This window comes from Leptinotarsa decemlineata, unplaced genomic scaffold, assembly GCF_025532065.1.
Source record: "Leptinotarsa decemlineata unplaced genomic scaffold, Ldec_3_MD MMD2_tig00000199_RagTag_RagTag, whole genome shotgun sequence".
NCBI classification, from domain to species: domain Eukaryota; kingdom Metazoa; phylum Arthropoda; class Insecta; order Coleoptera; family Chrysomelidae; genus Leptinotarsa; species Leptinotarsa decemlineata.
In genome coordinates, this window is record NW_027412544.1 from 11,627,095 (window position 1) to 11,649,814 (window position 22,720).

At 34.3% G+C, this 22,720-nt stretch overlaps 1 protein-coding gene across 2 annotated transcripts in view; it reads right to left on the reverse strand.

The window, feature by feature from the left end:
* Positions 1-22,720, reverse strand: part of LOC111506599 (uncharacterized) — a 47,751-nt gene that overhangs the window by 5,953 nt on the left and 19,078 nt on the right. For both annotated transcript variants that reach the window (XM_074172939.1, XM_074172938.1), the window contains exon 2: positions 15,178-15,367. In XM_074172939.1, the coding sequence (XP_074029040.1) occupies positions 15,178-15,367 (190 nt within the window). The remainder of the gene's footprint in view (positions 1-15,177; positions 15,368-22,720) is intronic.

The following is a 22,720-nucleotide window of genomic DNA, read 5'->3' on the forward strand; positions in this document are numbered from 1 at the left end:
TTGCGGGATATTTCCAGTAAATAACTGACTGTTATTTTCATTATCACTACACTTATATTTTCATAATTTCATATAATTCAAACATGCTTGATTATGAGCAAAGGATTCTGTTATAGGACTACAATTAAATTGTATTGTATCCACAATAGACGTTCTAACATCCACATCCCGGTAATTATTTACTACGACCCAGCGTTAAACACATCTAACTTTTTTCGTACTACCCCGACAATATTTGTTGGTGGAATAATGAGTGAAAAAAAATTTTCCACACCACTCATCTCAACTCGGTAAGCTAGAGAGGGTGTTTTTTGTTTTGTGACGGAAAAGGTGTTTTCAATATACTTGAAATAAATTTTAAGAAATTCAAAGAAAAGCTTGGAAAAAGTATTATATAAGTGATGAATTACATTTTTTTTTCAATCGAACACGCTGGAGTCGGGTTTTACCTCTTTAAAATAGAGATTTATCAAGTCAAGTAGCTTAATATTTTAACAAACTACTTGAGTTGACTCAAAAATCAAGCTCGTAAAAATTTACATACTTGACTTGACTTGATTTGAGATATGTATTACTTGACTTGAAATCAAGCTACTTCATATTACTTGATCTTGATACGCACTTGTCGCACGGTGTATATTTCTGCAAGCTCGCTCGCTCTTAGACAAAATACGGGGGTTCCCCAAGCTCCGAGCTGACTGAATCAATTATGCATACATACACGTCTTAGGTGAATGGTAATTTTGACCAAGTATGTGACATCACAAAATTACATGAGTACTCAAGAAGTGCCTTGCAAGAAAAAAAGAGTAATTCATCGGAAATAATGAAATCAGAGACCAGCGAGTCAGAATATGTGTCAGAGGAAATTACTTCTCAATCCGAAGATCGTGAACTTATACAAGAGCTGGCACATAAACAATGCAAATTCCTCAATAATCAGACTTCAGCCAGGTTTTGGCTGAACGCTGAAACAGGGTTTTGCAGAAGAGTATATTACACAACTAGTGTAGACGGTGATACATTTCACACGAATGAGAATGTTGTTGAACGCTGCGGGAGCCGAGTGAGAAAATTTAACGAGTGTAAGAATGTCACTTTCTTACTAGGTGTGTACACTATTTTTCCTACGAACACAATACATTTTTTTCGAGATTTGTATTAAATTTTGTTATCATTATTTTCTGCACGTGTGTGGAAATATTTTTGCGCACGTATGAAATTTAGTAGGTAGTTTATAAACAATCAAAGGGGAAAATTTTGTTATTTTTGGGTGATGTGGTCGTAGAAAAGTAATATTACTTTATTGAAACCACAACTACTTATTACTAATTCTTAAAAATTATTATTCATAAATACAATAATATATTTATATATCAATTTGATTTTTCCTAGGTGAATTCTCAGGATTTCCAGCAAGATCAGTTTGAAAAACTACTTGTGAAGTATATGCTGGAAAAGTATATACCTAGCGTTCAATTTTTTCAAGTTCCTGAATCCTAACGCAATTTTCCGGATAGGAATAAAATTAATTGTTTGGCAATGGAAATGTTCCGGTCAGCTTTTTGCTGATACATTGGAATTCTACGATTTGACAAATTCTGTGTAAGGAATCACAACTGATGATACAAACAGCAATTTCACCTATATGAATGAGATTGCAGACTTTATTTCCGACATTGACCCTGGAAATAGTCTCTTAGTATGTTTTGTGCACATATGAAATCTGAGGGCAGGGGATTTTATAAAAATACTTGATTCTGATTTTGAGTTTCTAGAGATAGAGACAGATCTATTGGAGAGTGATGAGATAACTGGAGATCTAAATTTGCTATCTCCAACAAAAAAAGCATTGTCTTGGAAAGAAGTCAAAAAAATCGGAAAATCTGCGCGGCGATTTCGAAAATTTTGCATTTCTCTGAATTAAATAATGGATATGCCGAAATTCAACTTTGGATATGCTACGATGTGGCCTCAGTATGAAAAACTCTATGAACATTATTTGTGATAACACAGAAAATATGAAAACTGTGAAGCCTACAGACACAGAGTTGTCGATAAATAGATCGATTTTGTCAATACCTGTCTGAACAGTTTCAAGACAATTTCCAAAACATTAGATGGAGAAGTATAATGCACACTTCCGATGGTGACAATTGGTATAAATATGCTCTTGGATAAGCTAGAACCATGGGCTATTGAACTCGATAATAATCCAAGTAGAAATGAGACTGATTTAAAATTCATTCACAGTATTCAAGCGGCTGAAGATAAATTCATCAACAAAGAACAAACTGGATGTAGTGTGTTGTATCAATCCTATATCCGCAGAATACAGAGGAAACATTCTCCAATACAAGTTGAGAAAAAGACTTGGAAAAGGAAGCAGTCGAACACTTTTAAAAAAATTTTGAAACAGAATATTTTCAGGCAGGTCTACAGATCACAACAGCATCATCTCTATCTTCAAAAGTTGAATACAGTGACTTTGATATCTGTCTCTCAGTTTATTCAAGAAATCTCCTGTGAATCGAACAAATGAAATGGCTTGGCGTTATGAAATAGACAAATTCCTGTCTGAATCACGTGCTGACAGTTCTGAAGATATATTAAAATGGTGAAGGAGGCACGCAAATTTTTTGTTCAAGGTTGGCCAAATTGATCTAAGATTTTTTATCAACGCCAGCATCTTCAGCTCTTGTTGAAAGACACTTCTCCAGAAATCAAACAGTGCTTGGAGGTTTCTCAATATTGATAAACATAAAAATCAAGTAGCTTGATAGAAGCACTTGATTTTTCAAGTACTTGATGAATGAATACTTGACTTGACTTGACTTGACATCAAAAACTACTACTTGGCTTGAACTTGACTTGATTTCAAGTCAATTCAAGTCAAGTAGCTTGAATATCAAGTCAATTCAAATAGCTTGAATATAAAGTTAAGCTGTTAATATCTGCATTGAAATCGAATCAACTTTTTCATTCTGAAATACTACCACTTTCAAAAAGTACTACGTTATTAAGCCGATATGATAACTAATAAAGCGAACAAAATACGGGTCAGTAGGTCATGGTCGAATGAAACCTAAAGTACCAAACGTTTTGTTTGCTACTGCGGTAGATATTATCATCGGTATGTGCGTTTACTGCGGGGACAAAAGTTATATCTTGAAGTTTCAGTAACGAATGAATTATATCTTCAAGATATAACTTCTGTCCTCTCGATGAACGCATATAGCGCTAGAACTACACCAATATGGGGTGAGCAAATTCAAAATCAAAAATCTCATATTCTGCGCATGACATATTTTTTGTGATTATTGAATCATCATTTTCTCCATACCATATATAGACTCTGAAGTATGTAGAATTTCAGATATCTCTCCTGAATAGTTTTCGAGTTATCAATTATAATAAACCTTCAACCCACTGTATGGGAACTTTTTGGACACATATCGTGTGATACACCCAGTATGATACTCCAGTTGGGTATGTAAATGTGTACTCTATCTAGTTGATATCACTATTTGGGTTCTGTTGTTGTTGAGAGGATAATTTTGAGCTGAAAATGCCCAAGTCCAGAAAACGTTCATCTGGAATACTGAAGCATAATAAACGTACTCCCAGCATTCGAAGAAATTAGAAAAAACGAAAGGACGATTTGCGGGTTACTTAACCAGCTGATTTGAGCGGTACATCTAACACGAACGATGAAGTACCTATTAGCTAATCTTGTTCTGAGGAATATTTTCATGAAACGAGTCCATCTACGTCACAGAAAGCCCCTGGTCGTAATTTTAATAACAGTTCTTTTTTCGAGTATATTCTTCTGGACAATGTTATGACGATAAGCGAAAAATAATATGATTGCTACGTGTTGAAAATAATATGAAAACAAATTTGAATACTTTTGATTTGAATAGGCTAAGAACCGGAGCATTTTCAGTACCGATTTTTTTTTATGTAGCACTATCGACAGGTGTGTCACTCCAGAATGGCCAGAATGTACTCGAAAAATACATTTGACTATGAAAAGTTGATATTATCAGCAGGTTATTTCCCTGTATCACTTATCATTTAATTTTTTGTTTAGCAGTTATATTCAGTTATTTTCTTCCAAACACAGCAACGGGTTTTTCAAAAATATTATCCATATCATATATGCCTCGTATTCTTATAGACTTCACGATAGATGCATTGTCCAATTGTGACTATGAAAGTGTGTATGTTATTTTCTGAAAAACATTTTAAAGCATGAATTTACAGTCACTGGTAGATACAAAAAGTTCAGTAGTTATTATGTCCGATTGTGGAAAACGTAAAAATCTATTACATCCGACATCTATATTGTTATCTTATCAGAATTTCAGTTTCTTTTATTTGGATTTGGATTTGATTCAAAAGTGGATATATACTCATAATATAATGAACAATTGGTTAGTTTTTATGTGAAAAAAAAGTTTGTAGAAAGTATTTCAATATCACCATGCCTGTCCTTATCACGACAGAAGATGAATATTTGTCCAAAATACAGTAATACATGAAAATGTTGATTATACCTACTTGTGTATAAAACACATCTAGTTTTGCTGATACTTAGACATCGTATATTCTGAGTTAGTACACTAACATGTCAATAATGTGTGATGTAAAAAAATGTGGACTAGTTGCTTCTGAGTCAGGGTGTTGTAGATTGAGTAATATCGTATTTTGTAGTATCTCTGGTGAAGAGTGTATCTGTAATGCAAGTAGTGTTTCACTTTGTTTGAAGGTGGTTGACAATGTTTCGTGGTGTATTTCATCAGTTGGGACTTCCATTGTCTAATATAATATAAATTGATTCGAAATGCCTGAAAAAAATAAAAGACTGACCGAAAATAACAATTTTATTAAAACAAAAAACTGAAATTACAAGGAAACAACATATAAGCTACAACTAGAAAATAAATAGTTGAAATATCAATGCAAGCTGAAAATAAAAAAATATTATTAACAAAAATGAAAAATAAAAATTAAAAGATTCCAAACCAAGTTACTTTTCGATTGTTAGTATCCACAATTGTCCTCGGGTGATAACTAAACTTATTCCTTCGAGATCTGACTATTTATAGGTCATTCGGGTGCTTTCACCTTTCACCTATCCCCTCTTTCCTCTTTCCTCTTTCCGCTTCATTGGTTTTAGCGGGAGATGACTGTTTCTCGAGAGTTGGACGTTTTTCGCATGATAAGAGGTTTCCATATATTACGTATCTCTACGCTAGCTTGACTAAATGCGTTGTTGGACAACATTTATGCGGCTTCCTTGAATTTTCGCCTGAACCAGTGTTCCTTTTTGTGGATGATTTCAGCTTGAGCCCATTTGATATTATGTTGATGATTCCAAACATGCTCTGCTATTCCGGATTTGCTGGTTTCTCCTCGCTGTGCGTGTTTCTTGTCCTCAGCAATGCGAACTTTCAACGGCCTCTTAGTTTCACCGATGTATGATTCTCCGCACTCGCAGGGTATCCGGTAAATGCAATTCTTGGAATCACAGTCCGCGTTTGGTAGCCTGGTTTTTGTGAGGCTGCTACGGATAATGTTCCCAGATTTGAAGCAGGTCCCTATGTTATACTTGGACCCAATCCTTCTTATCCTTTCCGATAATCCTCTGATGTAGGAAAGTACAAGTACTGGTTGTGGCGGTTTCTCTTCCTTGTGGAGCTCTTGCTGTCTCCTAGCTAAAGCCTGTTCTATCAATACTCTGGAGTAACCATTCGGTTGTAGGTCATTTTTGATGATGCCTATTTCTTTTTCGAGACCTTCCTTTGTATTACAGAGCTCGAAAGCCCGGTCTAGTTGAGTCTTGATGATTCCTCTCTTAGTCGATTAATCGACTGAAAGAGGAATCATCAAGACACTATTCGACCGTGTTAGATTCAAATATGAGGTGTGTAAGTTTTCAATATCCGACCTTTTGTTAACGCATTTTGTTCCATGTTTTGTTATTTCAATAATTTCGTTCAGGAGTTTTTTATTTAATATCGTCTGTTGTCCTATAATACTGACTCAAAATCAAAAATTTGAAGGGACGATTTGCAATGTTCTGCAAGGCTAGTAGGATTTTTCAGTGTTTTTAGTGGGTTGTGTATATTTTTACAATCCCTGCTAACAGAAGCCAACCGCACATTTGTAGTTCCAGTTAGAAGACCTAGAATTCCCAGGCTACATCTAACATGACCACGTGCAGCTATAGCTACCTGCTATTTGTATTTATATCCTGGACCCGGATGTCACGCAGGTGGCTATAGCTGCCTACGTGGTCATGTTAGATGTAGCCTGGGAATTCTAGGTCTTCTAACTGGAACCACAAATGTGCGGTTGGCTTCTGTTGTTGACTCCGTGCGTATGTATTGTTTCCTGCTTTCGGCAAACAAGTGTTGCCCATCTTTACACTTGGCTGCACCGCGCTGATGACGACAATAGCCAGAAACACGTGTCCGCGGTTTGCCCCCCTTTTTTGGAGTGTTGTGTCCACGAATTGTTTCATACATTCATTCATGGTATTTTATAGACAATATTGGATTTCAGGTCTTTTGGTGTTTTTGTTTTTATTCCCGTGAATAAATGATTTTCGATGGTATTTTCAGATTTCATACTAATTTTAAAATTTTTATTTTCTAGAGTCTTGCATAGTTGTGGTGTCAGACCTGCTACATACGGTAATTTGAAATATCAAATGTTCAACGGTGTTTTTACTTTTTTTTTGTCTATTCGTTATGTCTGAATATTCTAATTTTTTATTTAAAGATCTAAGATAGCCATTCTTGAATAACATAGTTTTTATTAGTTTCAGGTATTGGTTTTTAAAATTTGCATTGTGTAGCCCTGTATTTGAGATTGTTGAACCAAAACCTGAAACTAATAGAAACTATGTTACTTAAGAATTGCTATCCTAAATCTTCAATTGAAAAATTAGTATATTCAGACAGAACAAATAAACCAATAAAGAAAAAACACCGTTGAACACAAAATATTTCAAATTACCGTATGTAGCAGGTATGACACCACAACTATGCGAGACTCTAGAAAATAAAAATTTCAAAATTAGTACGAAATCTGAAAATACAATCGAAAATCATTTATCCACGAGAATAAAACAAAAACACCAGAAGACCTGAAATCCAATATTGTCTATAAAATACCATGTGCTGAATGTGTGAATATATATAGGGCAAACAGGCAAGTATCTCAAACAAAGAATTACTGAATACAGCAGGGATTGTAAAAATATGTGTGTAAAAATATACACAACCCACTAAAAACAATGAAGAATCCTACTAGCCTTGCAGACCATAGAAAATCGTCCCTTCCTATTTTTGATTTTGAGTCAGTCAGTATTATAGGAAAACAGACAATATTAAAAAAAGACTCCTGAACGAAATGATTGAAATAACAAAACATGGAACAAAATGCGTTAACAAAACGTCGGATATTGAAAACTTACACACGTCATATTTCAATCTAATAGAAAAAATCGAACAATAATCAACTTTGGAATCATTAGCAGACTGCTTTTTTTCAAATACAATTCTAATTTCTTTCATGGGATATTTTTGAATTATAAAGAACGATTCACAGACAGATCAGATTGTTACTTCCTTTGTGTCTGTGTCAACGTCTTTCAGGAACCTGTCTACGAATTTATATTTTATGTCGAAATTATTCACTTCACCCTTCAACTCGGAAAGCCGCCCTAAATGTAAGTATTCATCAATGTTGTTTTTTTGTAAAGGGTTCGAAACCTTTACTAGTTTTCAACGATTGTTACATCATTTATTTTGTTTCTAACAGAACTGCTTTGTAAATTTCCATTTTAATATATATGTCTTGTTCTTATATTTCAGAGTCCTGAAAATGAAACAATGAAGTTTCGAAACGTCGACAATTTGGAAATTGGTTTTCTTCAACATTTTGACCGAATTCCTGCCAACTTGACAATCAAAATCATCAAAAGTTAGCTTCAACGGAATGGTTACTCCAGAGTGATGGTAGAACAGGCTAGAGCTAGAAGACAGCAAGAGTTCCACAAGGAAGAGAAGCCGCCACAACCAGTACTTGTACTTCCCTATATCAGAGGATTATCGTAAAGGATAAGAAGGATTGGGTCCAAGTATAACATCAGGACCTGCTTCAGATCTGGGAACAATATCCGTAGCAGCCTCACAAAAACCAGGCCACCAAACGCGGACTGGTATTCCAAGAATTGCATTTACCGGATACCCTGCGAGTGCGGAGAATTATACATCGGTGAAACTAAGAGGTCATTAAAAGTTCGCATTGCTGAGCACAAGAAACACACACAGCGAGGAGAAACCAGCAAATCCGGAATAGCAGAGCATGTTTGGACTCATCAACATAATATCAAATGGGCTCAAGCTGAAATCATCCACAAAGAGGAACACTGGTTCAGGAGAAAATTCAAGGAAGCCGCGTATATGTTGTCCAACAACGCATTTAGTCAAGCTAGCGTAGAGATACGTAATATATGGAAACCTCCTATCAAGCGAAAAACGACCAACTCCCGCCAAACGGTTATCTCCCGCTAAAACCAATGAAGCAGAAAGAGGAAAGGGGGATAGGTGAAAGGTGGAAGCACCCGAATGACCTATAAATAGTCAGATCTCAAAGGAATAAGTCCAGTTATCATCCGAAGACGATTGTGGATACCAACAATCGAAACGTCGTGACGTAACTTGGTTTGGAATCCTTAAATTTTTATTTCTATTTTTCATTTTTGTTAATAATATTTTTTATTTTCAGCTTTCATTAATATTTCAATGTTTTATTTTCTGGTTGTAGCTTGTATGTTATTTCCTTGTAATTTCAGCTTTTTGTTTAGTTAAAATTGTTATTTTCGGTTAATCTTTTTATTTTTTTCAGGGATTTCAAATCAATTTATATTATATTAGACAATGGAAGTCCGAACTGATGAAATACAGTGTTTATACTATTGTTTTCACTATTTTTCAGTAAGCTCATTTCATATTTTGTTCAATACGCTTCCGGGCGACAGCTGATTAACGAAAAAACAGATTTTTTTTCAGAGGTTTTTTTCCCTTATTACAATTCTAATTATTTTTGTAGTGATCTTCTTGAAATAAATGGTGAATCTCTATATCTTCTTATTTGAATGCAATTTTAAATTCATCAGGGGCCTGTTTGATATGTTTTGTTTTGGCAAAACATATCAAAACATTTTTATTGCAATATATCAACACAATGACTCAAGTATGTACAGGCCGTTTTTTTTATCATGTGGCAACATTGCTATATTCTAAACCGTAACAGATACGAAGACGATTAAATGGGAAAAAAGGTAGCTGTCATCGGGAACAATACCATGGCCAAAGAAAATTTAAGGGGACTCTCGCCCTTCCAGAGTTATACGGGTAAAACCAAAAATGCTGTTTTTCGATTTCTTCGAATGGCATTGTTATGGAGGGTGTCAAAAAATGGAAAATATTATTTTATTCGAAGTTTACTATGACTATGTAATGATAAATATTCGATAAAACGTTTCATGTTAACATGGCCACCATCAATTTTTTTCACAGATATTATTACATATATTTTTAAAGCGATGAACTCACAATCCAAGGGTATATCACATTTCATATTTTTATATCGTTTTATTTAAAATAACCACCATCATCAGTGACAACCATCAAAAAGAAAAACGAATTATTTTATCATGATCGTTTGGGAAAAATGAAACCAATACGGAAAATCAAAGCTATATGGCAATCTACGTTAAATTCTCGAATTGACGACCTCTTTGTTGAATGCACATAAGTTGTCGGTCCAGACAATTTCTGTGGCAATTTTCTAGCATGATAATGATACATGCATGTCTTATTTTTTGTTTGAGATGGTCGATATATGTACATGGTGTTAAAAAAACTTTTTCCTTTATGTATTCCCAGACAAAAAAACCTAAAGGTGTAAGATCTGGGGATCGAACTGAATAGTTGATTGGTCCATTGATTCCAATCTATTTTCTTGGGAATATTGCATCTGAATGTTCCATTATTATTTTCGCATTATGGGGAGGTGGGCCGTCCTATTGAAAATATTATATTTCATGGCAGATATTCAGTGGTAATTCATCTAAGTAGCCATCGAATTCATTGAATAGAAAATGAAGATACATTTCACTATACACATGATCATCGTAAAGGAAGGTGCCAATGTTCCCATAATTCCCAACCAAACATTTATTTCGAATCTTTCTTGAAAATTGGTTTTCCTATGTAAATGTTCATTTGTATTATTCCACCTATAATGGATATTTCTGTTAAATCAGTGAATTTTCATTAGTCCATTCATATTATTTTTTTACAAATATTTCCAACTTTCCTATTTCTACGTCTTGACCACTTCACGAATTGTACTCGTCTTTCGTAATCCCTTTCATTGAGTTGATGAACTTTGCGTATCCTGTAGTATTCATATTTGTTTTTTTTTAATATTTCTGCTGGATTTTACAGAGAACCCCATTTCGTGGGCAATTTCTTGTAAAGAACAATCTTAATTAGCATTATTTTTGTAACTGGCCAATCCTAAATAGAAAAAAAGATGTTTTCACTGTATAAATTTTTATGTGGTAATATTTGCTTAGCCAAAACATTTATATCAACAACACTTTCAGTTTTCCTGCCATAGAAACCAAGCAAAGCCTACGCGTTTAAGATGGCAAATGAATTGACATGCTATTTGATCATACCAAATTACACAACAATCAAATTTTGACCAAAACCCAATATTTCCGTTACTTCCAGGATTGAGAATTATGAAAATATTACGAATTATAATTGATTAGGGAGAAATAAGCTTTTAAAAAAGGATTACGGAAATACAAATGTTTCCAAAACGAAAAAACGTATTTTCATTGTGTTAGGGTACCTACCTGTTGAATTTATTGGGTTGTCTGAATTATATTTTGAAGTAATGGAAACAATTCACAAAAAAAGTAATGACAGGACCATAATTTAAAATAGTTTTCACTGATAATGGTAGATGTTTCAAATGAAACGCAAATATGATATACCTTTGTATTGTAAGTTAATTATTTTATCAATATCTGTAATGAAAAAGACAGGTCCGTATTCTCCAAAATAACAATTCCATTCGAAATAAACAGCATTTTTGGATTTCCCCGTATAACTTGGGAAGGGCGATAGTCTCCGTAAATTTTCTTCGACCATTTTATTGCTCCGTATGACAGTTACCTGTTTTTTCATTTAATCGTCTTCGTATCTGTTACGGTTTAGAATATAGCAATGTTACCACATGATGAAGGAAACGGCCTGTATACCATTTTCATATAAATTTTCATTATTAGGTAGATCAGTAGCCAGGCAGATCGACGTGGGTGCCTTGTTCACTCTCTCAATCGACCGATGTGTGAGTTGGTGGTTCAAGCTGCAGGCTGAACGATCGATTTTCACTTGCTATCGTCCAACCCGTGTTAGGAATCATACGTTGAAAGGTAAGACCTCGTTAGTCCTCAGCTCGCAGAAGTTTCGATTGCCAGATTCAATTAGTACTTAGAATAGGTTGCACTATATGTTTTCCATTCTGTCGATGGAGTGAACGAAAAGTAGTTATTGCTCCTTCACTTTTAATGCGGATATAATGGAGTTAACGTAACTTCACGAAAGATACTACTACAATATTTCGAACTCTGCCAGGTAATGAGATGCAGATTTTATCAAGGTAATGTTTATGTGCATAATGAAACCCATAAATTAGATAGATGTTTAAGTGATTCCAGGAAGGTTTCCGATTTCGAAAAATGGCGTGTGATGATTTTTCACACAGGATTTTATTGTCGACGGGGCTATAATGCACGGAAAGTGGAATCCTAGAAAAATGATGATGAGCTTTTTTTTGATTCTCTACCATATTTTATCGATCAAATAACCGACAGGTACGTTGGTACACTTATCAATGATGATTCATTTCATAATTGAATTGAACTCATGTCATACAAAATCAGTAAATTATCCAATATCATGAACAGAAAGGTTATGACAGTGTCATAACAGCATTAATGATACGTATTAGCGGCAAGAATGTGGCTGTAGATATCAAATGAAGATTTCATATCACGAAAACGCATCAAGAGTATTTGATTGAGTAGAACACAGTTGTAGTGTTGTAAACTATAAGCATATGTGCCAAAAATGATAGTAAGCCGTGCCGTACTGCACAATTTATCTTAAAATTCAATGAATCCTTTGACTAAATATACAGTGTGTAAAAGCCAATTAATTTATTATTTCGATTACTGTACATATCAAAAAATAAATCCTGAGAAACATCTAATGTAATTTTATCAGTTCGGAAAAAAAATGAAAAGATTAACCGAAAATAACAATTCCATTAAACAAAAAACTGAAATTACAAAGAAATAACATACAAGCAACAACCAAAAATGAAAAATTCAAATAATAATAAAAGCTTAAAATTGAAAAATTCAAAAATAGTATTGTCAGAAAATGAAAAATTGAAATTAAAAGATTCCAAACCAAGTTAAGTCTAAGAGAAGCACTCCGTTGTGGAATACCTTCTCCATTGTGAAAGTGATGAAAGGACTTACGTTGGTGATGTGCTTCAGGAAAGTGTCTAGTTCTGCATTCCCAACCAACTCCCGCCAAACGATCATCTTCCGCTAAAACCAATGAAGCGGAGAGTGGAAAGAGGGGATAGGTGAAAGCACTGGAATGACCTATAAATAGTCATATCTCGGATGAATAAGTCCAGTTATCACCCGAAGACGATTGTGGATATTAACAATCCGAAAGTCGTGACATAACTTGGTTTGAAATCTTTCAATTTTTCATCTTTTGTCAATATTATTTTTTATTTTTTTTTTTATTTTCTGCTTTTATCAATATTTGAATTTCAATTTTTTTTGGTGGTTGCTTGCATGTTATTTCTTTGTAATTTAAGTTTTTTGTTTAATAAAATTGTTATTTTCAGTTTATCTTTTGATTTTTTTTTGGGAATTTAAATCAATTCATATTATATCAGACAATGGTTGTCTGAACTGAAAAAATACACCACGAAACATTGTCAATCACTTTCAAACAAACATCAAATGTGAATTATAATTTGACATTCTCCAACGCCCCTTCAACCCCCTTCGAATGGAAGGTTTCAATTCTCTTTTCATAAACGATATCGCTTTCAAATTTTCTGCAACAATTTGAATAAAATAAATTAAAATCATGTGGTTACCGAAATTCGATAGAATAGACTCAGAAACTAAAATGTAATGCAAATCGTAATGAAATGTAGAATACGAAAAAGAGCTATGGATGTTAACTGAGTAGATGTTCAAAATGTTAACCGCGATCGTCTTGGGAACATCCTAATCTCAAATAAAACTGTTATTTGTTCTTTTGAGGCATTCAAATCTCAAGGTTTACTTTTGTACACATTGCTTATTACAAATCCCCATAAAAAGATATTTAATGATGAAATATCAGGTGATCGCGCTGGCCATTCAATCGATCCTCGCTTCCCTATCCAGCGATTGGGAAATGTTGTATTGAGGTATTGCCGGACATTACTTGGTAATGTGGTGGTGCTCCATCCTACTGAAACCATATCGTATACACTGAAACTTGAAGGTTTTCTGGATCAGGATATAAATTTGCTGAACTTGACGTAGTGCCAAATAATCATCGCCATTCAAGATGCCCTCAATGAAAAATGGGACCAATAATATGGTTTCCTACAATTCCTGTCCAAACATTAACCTTTTGAGGGTATTTTGTGTGTTCTTCTTTCATCCACTGAGGAATTTCCGTTGACCACTAGCGGCGATTTTGACGATTAGCATGACCGTTAAAAAAGTACACTCATCAGAGAACAAAACGTCTTCTAATTGAATAATATTGTTATCCAACATGTCCATCATTTGCTCACAAAAATAAGTTCTTCTATCAATAATACTATCGATGATATATAGCTAACATTGAATGTAGTGGATGCATGTTCACTAGATGTATGTGGGTTTCCCTTATAATCAAGCATCACATCTAATTTGAGTTCATCACTCATTGCATTGGCAGCTGCTTTTTTTTAACTGACCTACATGATCAAGCTCGAGAAACTGCTTCTCTATTTTGCTTATTGTTTCTTGAGGTATGGGCGGTAAATTATAAAATTTCTCTTGAAATAGGCGAGTTAGTTCCTGTTGTGTTCGGGTTTCATCTCCGTAACAAATCATGTATAAAACCGTTATTTTATGCATTACCGCTAATTCAACCATTTTTCAGACGTGAAGTTAACAAATTTTAAACTCAAAATTAAAATACTGACAACTAATGTTGTAACATACAAAACAATTTAACAAAGCGTTTTTAACTAACGTTGCCCCAAAAATTATTTACAGTTTTTTAAAGGATACCATCGAAAAAGAACATTGCTATGGTTTTTGCTTACTTTCTTATCATCAAAACCTCAACATGAAATAAGTTTTGAGTATATTACAATAAGTTCTGAGTATATTTTATTGAATTTCGGTACACATGATTTTGATTCATTTTATCTTGATTGTTGCAGAAAACTTGAAAGCGATGAAATTTTAAAATTGAGAGTGAAGAGACCTTTCAAACGATATATTACGACGGGGGTTGAAGGTAGGGTTAGCATTTTTCCGTTAAAGTATGTCAAATTATATTTTAAATTTGACGTGTTCCGGGATTTTGTTAAAATATGAATTTATTCAATTTGGCTTTTACACACCCTATGTGGAGGAATGTGTTGAAGGTGAAGATGAAGAAGGACAAGCTGAGAGGAGACTTGAAAAGCCATAGTTAATAAAATTTGAGATGAAGAGAAACTTCTTTGATTGACGACTTGTTTATTTTGTAGAAATTCATGTTCAGTGAGGATACACTACAAAAACACACTTCTGTCTAGTTTCCACGATATTTCTTCATCGAATAATGAAGAGAAACGCAAATTAACGTAAAAAAGGAACGGATGAAAAATGTGTTCAGTTTTCAATGATTTATCTCACGAAAAATGGTAAACGCGTGGCATACACTGCATACTAGTTTCAGACAAATCATTCCAACGAATCAAAACTCACCGTTCTCAATATATCATTACAATACTCACATCGTTTTCCGTATTTCTGGCTCCGTTCTCTACTGGAATTATAAATAGTCCTAGCTGAATATTCCCAGTTTGCATTTATTAAACCCGTTTTATTCTCGGTAAGAGATATTTCCTTGGGCGGATAATGTTTGTTCACCGAAACTTGTGATTCCGAAGTATTTAGATGAGGTTTAGCATTCAGTATAGTCAACTGAAAAGAAAATGATAATTAGCACTTTCACAGGAATGTATAACGATGAGATTGGAACCTTTGGTGTGAAAGTTGAATAACTTTTTTCGAGATCAATTGCCCTAACACCAAACTGATATTTTTGCACTCCTTAACTTCCTAACAGAAATTTCAGTACATAAGGATTAACCAGACTAGACTAGGTATCAATTTTCTTCTCTTGAGGATGCTAACTTTGTTGGTGAAACGCGCGTCGAGTGCAAAAATATCAGTTTGGTGTTAGGGCAATTGATCTCGAAAAAAGTTATTCAACAGGACTGTATGATACCAAAAAACCTATAACAACAGAATCCTCTTCACAACTACAGTTAAATATTTTTTCATTGTAAGTTTCATATGTTAAATGAAAGTGTTAGGTAGAGTAACTAGGTCTAGAAAAAATTCTTCTGTTCAGCCTACTATTCGCCATAAGTGCCTGTAATTCATGAAGAAAATAGGCAATAAAATGAAATGATAAATTCTGATATTAGGTAAAAAACAAAATGTTTCGTAGTGGAGTTTGTATAGCTTCCTCAGATTATATACGGAAGATAGCAGCTTGTGAAGAGATAGGAAAAATATTATAAAATTATATTGTGAAATTTTTCGGAAAATTTTGATATATATTTCATTGTTTTCCCATGATGTGCCAGTTCAGCTGGTTTGGGATTACATAATTTTAGACCAAAAAAACTGAAGTGTTCTTTATGATAAATATTTTTTGAATAACTGGATACTTAGACTAATCAATATTAATATTGTAAATGATTTAAATTGAGAGAGGTATATTTTTAGAAGAGATTAATTTTTGGGAAAGAAAGATTTGGATTTCTAGTTCTCCATTTTCATACCAAAAAAATAGGGGTATCTTTCAAATAAAGGAAGGAAGCAATCAATTTCAAAAAAGTTCACTCTTTACGAAGATGTGTAGAGCATGCAAGGAAGTAACTTTCAGACACAAACTAGAAAAAAAGCCTTCTTGAAACCTAGTTTCATATAAATATTGAATTACACTAAAAAAACTTTCGAAAAAATACTTTCATATGAACACTGAATTATACAAAAAACAATTTTCTCTATTCAGTTTGTATTCCAAACATTCGTTATGTAATTGAATCAGATATCAATCACATGAATGCTATACATAATATACTAAATGGAGAAAGCAACGATTGTAATAACTGCCATTACAATAGTAACATGAAATATTATTTCATTCATACGCTTGGGAGAATTAAAAAGGCTGAGATGAGGACTGGGAGTCTTGTGAGAGCCACGAAGGGGAGTCGGTGACAGAAGCCCATCGAGACAACTTCGGGGGTGTCATCCCTCAGCCTTCGACGCTGAGGATGGTGGCCTAAATAGGGGAGTTATTTTGTTCCTAAAGCGCGTGTTGCGAAATTTAAGGAAAATCGGTAGTTAAATCGTAAGCCGGTATTGGGTACAGGAAAGTTCAAAATAAAAGTGTTGGTGTTGAAGACACACCGGGTCAACGGAACCTATGGTTGACCATGAACCACCAAAGAGGCGTTATGTAAGTGTTTTTTTTCTTGTATTCTAACCAGTTGATATTGAGAGAGAGATATTTCACATATTATTTTGTCTGGAGTTCACTTCCTATTTGCAAATATGTTATATATTGTTTGGTTCCTAGTGTGGGTTGTTCAGCCAGAGTTCAGATTATAATTACAAAAAAAGATGCAAATTCAAGGTGTTCACCACTCTTCCTGAAGTCAAAGTAAATCTGAAAGTATTTTGTACCGAGTTGGTGCGTTTACAGTTGTTTTAGAGGTTAAATTAATAGTAAATAGCACAGTCAAATTGGCGGCATTTTGTTCGTTCCATTTTCTTTTATTTTATATAATTTACCATTATACTTCATATTTGAAACCATGGACTTTCATTTTCTCTTGGACTAAGAAAAATACCATCCTCGTAGAGTAAGAAGAAGTTAAGAAAACAAAAAATTTAAGACTTCTTAGTCAATCTATCGGGAAGGACAGTAAGTGAAAAGTATTTCTAAGATTAAAATTCAGTTAGAGAATCTTCGGCATCGTTCTGGAACCATATAATGAGAAATAACTATGAGCAGGTGTACTGATCAGATTTCAAAAAGATCGGCCTTTTTGGAATTGCCTAACATCCAAAATTTGATGTGGAGAAATCCGCATCTGGTGACAGCAGCTGTCAAATTTATTTAAATAAAACAAACACGGCTATGGTAATGGCGGGAGGGTTACCAAGGGTTAATAGACAGTTAATGACGTATTATTTCACTACTGATCCATCTATAATTCCGTTGATGTTACAAATTTAATTTACATGGAAAACTGTCATCCTCACTGGTGGTGGACATCCGATGTTTCGACGTTAGACACTTGCCTTAACAGCTCTTCTGTACCAAATTTGGATAACATTATAAAAAAAAACTTTCAATTAGTTCAATCTGTTCATGTTATCGATGCCAATACTCAATTACATTCATTTGTTCATTTGATTGAATCCCAGCCATAGGAATCTTGCTCAAATTGAAAGGGGTATATTTTTAGGGGAGATTAATTTTTGGGAAGAAAAAGTTGTGGCTTTCTACTTATCCCCCTTCATACAAAAAATGTAGTAATCTTCCAAAGAAAGGAAGGAAGCAATCAATTTGAGAAAAGTTAACTCTATAGGTATACAAAGATATGTAGAACATTCAAATAAGTAACTTCCAGACACGATGAATTACACGAAAAAAAAAATCGGAACACATACTTTTATATCAACACTGAATTATACAAAAACACTTTTCCCTATCCAGTTATATGAAAAACAAGCAGCGCTATAGAAATAATTTTGTCTCAAATCATATTCTCCAATTTCCTCATATAATTTTTTGTAGTAGTTCTGGTTTCATGAAAGACAAATAAGTGATGATAATTTCTTAAAGATTTATTCTATATAGATATCACATTTCGGATGACTATCTATATATACATCTAGGTAATTTATATTCCTTGTTTTATTCAATATTGTGATCACATTATTATGTTTCATTTCTGAGTTATTAAACGGTGGTACCTTAGTAATATGTGAACTGAAAGGCACATAATAGGTTTTATCAATATTGACAGTGGAAACATTATTTTCACATCACTTTGCCAGTTTTTCAAAATCATTTTGTATTCTGTTTTTTGGCTGTACCAAGCAACATCTCTCTAAAAGAATACTGTATCATCATCAAAAGTGATGATGTCTTCCGAGGATTCCGCAAAAAACAGATTGTAAACATTCAGAATAAAAATCAAGGGACTCGAGACCATAACTCGTGGTGGTTTCACCACTGGAGTTTTTAATATTGATGGGACTGATGGAACTGTATTGATGATTAAGTTAAAAAGGAATGCTATCGCAATGAAGTTTGCAATGCTTTCAAGGGTATCTGCCGTAATTCCGTCACAAGCAGCAGCATTTTTTTTGAAGTTTATAATCACTTGCATTTTTCCAATTGCATTAGTATGGCTGAGAAATTGAATGTTGTACGTTTCATTTAAGAAAAAACAGAAAATTCGCTGTCGTTAATTTTAATGAGGGAATCAACAATAAATAATAACAGTGGAAACATAATCAACGGATGAATTATTCGAAATGACCTCCACCTAGCCTACGGTCTACTCTTGAAAGCTTTTCATACATTACTGAAGATGTCCGAAGTCAGCAATCGGCATTCTCGAACAATTCTCTGTCGCAGGTCTACTAGACTTGTAGGCTTAGTAGAGTACACTTTCAACTTCAGGTGTTCCCACAGAAAGAAGTCCAACGGTGTGAGATCAGGTGATCTAGCTGGCCACTCCACAAAACCCCTTCTGCCGATCCAACGCATTGGAAAACATTCGTTCAAAAACTGTCTCGCCCGAACTTCAAAATGTGGGGGTGTACCATCCATCAACTAAATTGTTGTCTTTTTCTGAAATTTGTGTAATCATAGGATTTACACAGTCTTGTAATAGATCAAGGTATGTGTATCTATTGAAATTACCTTCAATGAAGAATGGCCCAACATTATGATTACCTAGAATGCCCGCCCAGACATTCAATTTTTGTGGCGTTTGTGACGTTTTGATCATCAAATGAGGATTCACATCGCTCCACTAACGAAAATTATGTCTATTCACTTGATCATTCAACATGAAAGAACTTTCGTCTGAAAAACATGTATTGTATGATAGGTTTGGGTTATTGGTCAATTTCTCGCCTAACACCTCGCAAAACTGAAGTCGACGATCAGGATCATTTCGTTTAATTCCTGAACTAGCCTTATTTTGGAAGGATGAAATTTGCAGGCTTTCAAAATCCGAAAAACACTAGTAGCTGATACACCCGACGTTCTACCTACTTTACTGATAGATTGTCGATCATCCATTTATTCATGTCCTAAAACTGTAACTTCAACTCCGCAGCGACGGATTTAGACTTCGGCGTCCCATATTCATGATTTTCACATCGACGTATCACATCACATAAACGTATCGATAATATCTTCGAAGTTTGTTTCCCTCAAAACATCACTCTCTAAACTAAGGAGAGCCAAAATATTCAATCTGTCCTCGGTCATGGAACTTCGGAGTTTATTTTTTATGACTTTCAGTTTCGAAAAGGATCTTTCAACCGTACAATTTGTCACCATTAGTATGAGATAAATTCTCAGAATTACCTAAACGTTGGGAAAGCAATCTTCAACATTGTTTTTACACAACAATTCATACATCCATCTCTCATAGCTAATCTCCCCTCTTCTCTTTTGTTCAAATTCTTCATAGTGAACTATAAATAGTTTGAAACGTATGAATTCGTTGCCAAGAGTATCATCTACGTCGTCATGGTAGGTTTTCACCAACTTTTGGCTGGCAGACAAAATTTGTTTATCAAACATAGTTGTTGAATTTTTCCAAAATCCAAATGGTGCATTTAGTAGTGAGTACGCGCGTCCATTCTCTTCCGAAGAGCGGTCATGAGCTGGTCGACAACTGGGAAGTAGCTTTGAGTTCTAAATTTGTCCGAGGGCACCGTATAGAAGTAGATGAGATATTGTGAGCTCCTCGTAGCAATGATGAAGTCAGATCATGGTCACATATATTTTTATCGAACCTCGTACAAAGGTGCACGATAGCTCTCAGCCTACACCATCCTGCCCCGCCACATGCCAGCAAAAAATAAAATCTCGACCCGAAGCATCAAAGAGGCCGACGTGAGTGAATTTACTTGTGATCCACGATCTACCTGTTATGATGTGAACACTGAAAGACCTAAACCACCAGAGCTGCCTTTTGCAGATCATTCGTACTTCTTCACTACATTTTTAATCAATATGGCATGCTTGTTCTATTTGGTAGTTTTTGATACATTTTCATAAAACTCATAATTATAGTTCAGACCAGAACGCCTTTGTGTACTCAATGATGCTCTTATATTAGAGACATTATGTGAAATATGCATAGAATTCTGAATCATATTCGATCAATATACCGCAATGCAATGCTGTCTAACAGAGTATTTGAATGGATCATTTACTGAGTAGCAGCGATTACACGATTTGTTCATCTGTCGTAACTGAAACGGGTTCTGGTCCTAATATACAATTCTGGGTGCTGCATATATTTTGTTATACGAAATAAATAGAATTTTCTGATTGACTCGGTCGTTACTTGATGAAGACCCATAGTAATTTCACAAACTACACCGGAAAAGATTTGAGCTTCACAAACTTTATTTCCAAAAATATCACGACCTACTCAAATGTTCACTATAAAAAAGCTACTGTGATAGCGAAACATGTCCTGATATTTTTGGAAATAAAGTTTGTGAAGATCAAATCGTGTTCGGTGTACTTAGTGAAAACAAATAAATTTATTGGTTTTGGTTTCAGACAGAACAGTTGATCCAAAGTGCAATGTGGTAACTGAGCTCACTCAGAGATGTTTCAGTTCTGGAACTGATCATATTTGTCACACAACTTGGTCTATGGAATATTTGGCTAAATTAGTACTCTTCCAAATTCATTGTGAGTCATTATATGAGGCATTATACCCTTTAAGTACTATAGTTCAGGATCAGAAAATGCATCAAAATGGGTGGGAATAATCATCGATTTGGTCAATATAGGTGATGATTTGGAAAATTTAAATTGTGTGATTCGGAGTCGTGATCCTGATTGTGATGAATCAAATCAAAACAACTCTGATTCTGCTGAAGAGTTGATACTTTCAAAACCGGAATATTTGTAAAAGCTTTTGAGAGAGGGAGGAGCTAGGATTGAAACTAGAGAGACTGAATACTATTTTGAATTTGAAAAGGTTTTTTAATTTCAAATAACTGTTGACGGAGTTTAAAAGAAGTATTACAATTAATGAACGAATCCTGACAATCATGATCAACCGATGAAAAGAATTAAGTACAATTTTATTCAATATAGTGAATTTTATTATCAAATCTAGTATAAATGGGCATTTCAGAAACGATACCACTGTGAACCACAGTCTTCTATCTCAGATAAATGTGAAGGGTGTCAACTTGAGTAAACGAAAATACTGGTGCCAAGGGGGACACTTTTAAGGACTATTTGTAGCCCTCGTGGTTCAACCGCCTAGGAGATGTAGATGCTACCCTTAGAATTTTGAATAGGAAAGGGGGTGGTATATCATTTTAATTGAAGTTTAATTTTGCTACCAATGGTACCCTGAATTAATATTTTTTGATGAGCATTTTTCGATAAATAGCGTTCTAAACTTTCACATGAGATTTGAATTTGCCTGTTCTGAGATGCATTATTGTATTGACTCCTTTTAATAAAAGTAGGTAGAAGAGTAGAAGTCACCGTTCCATCCCTTAAATGACAGAAATAAATGTATTTCGCATGGAATTTTTTATTTGTTGGTTAATGACCTTTCACAAAATGAAATTCAATTTGCGAGAAAGACATTTCAAACATAAAAAATCGACTTACGCTCATCTTATAAACTGTTCGAAATGTCGTTCATTTTGCCCTAAAGTCTGTTTTTAAAGTCTCCTCTAACTTTACGGAAAACTTCACTTGAATTGATTTGCATGCTGTTGTAATTCGTCTAAGTTCTTTAATATCAGAAGGTTGTGTTTTATGAACAACGGATTTCGGAGGGTATTTAACTGCTCCCCTTCTGCCAATCATCCGAAAATATCTGGTTTAACCACTGTCGGACGAAAGAGAATATTGAGGTGGAGCACCGTTCTGCTGAAATTGTTACAGATCCTCTTGCAAAAGTAGCTCGTGAGTTATATGAATTTCGATAGTCTTCTCAAGCAGTTTGAGGTACAGATTGC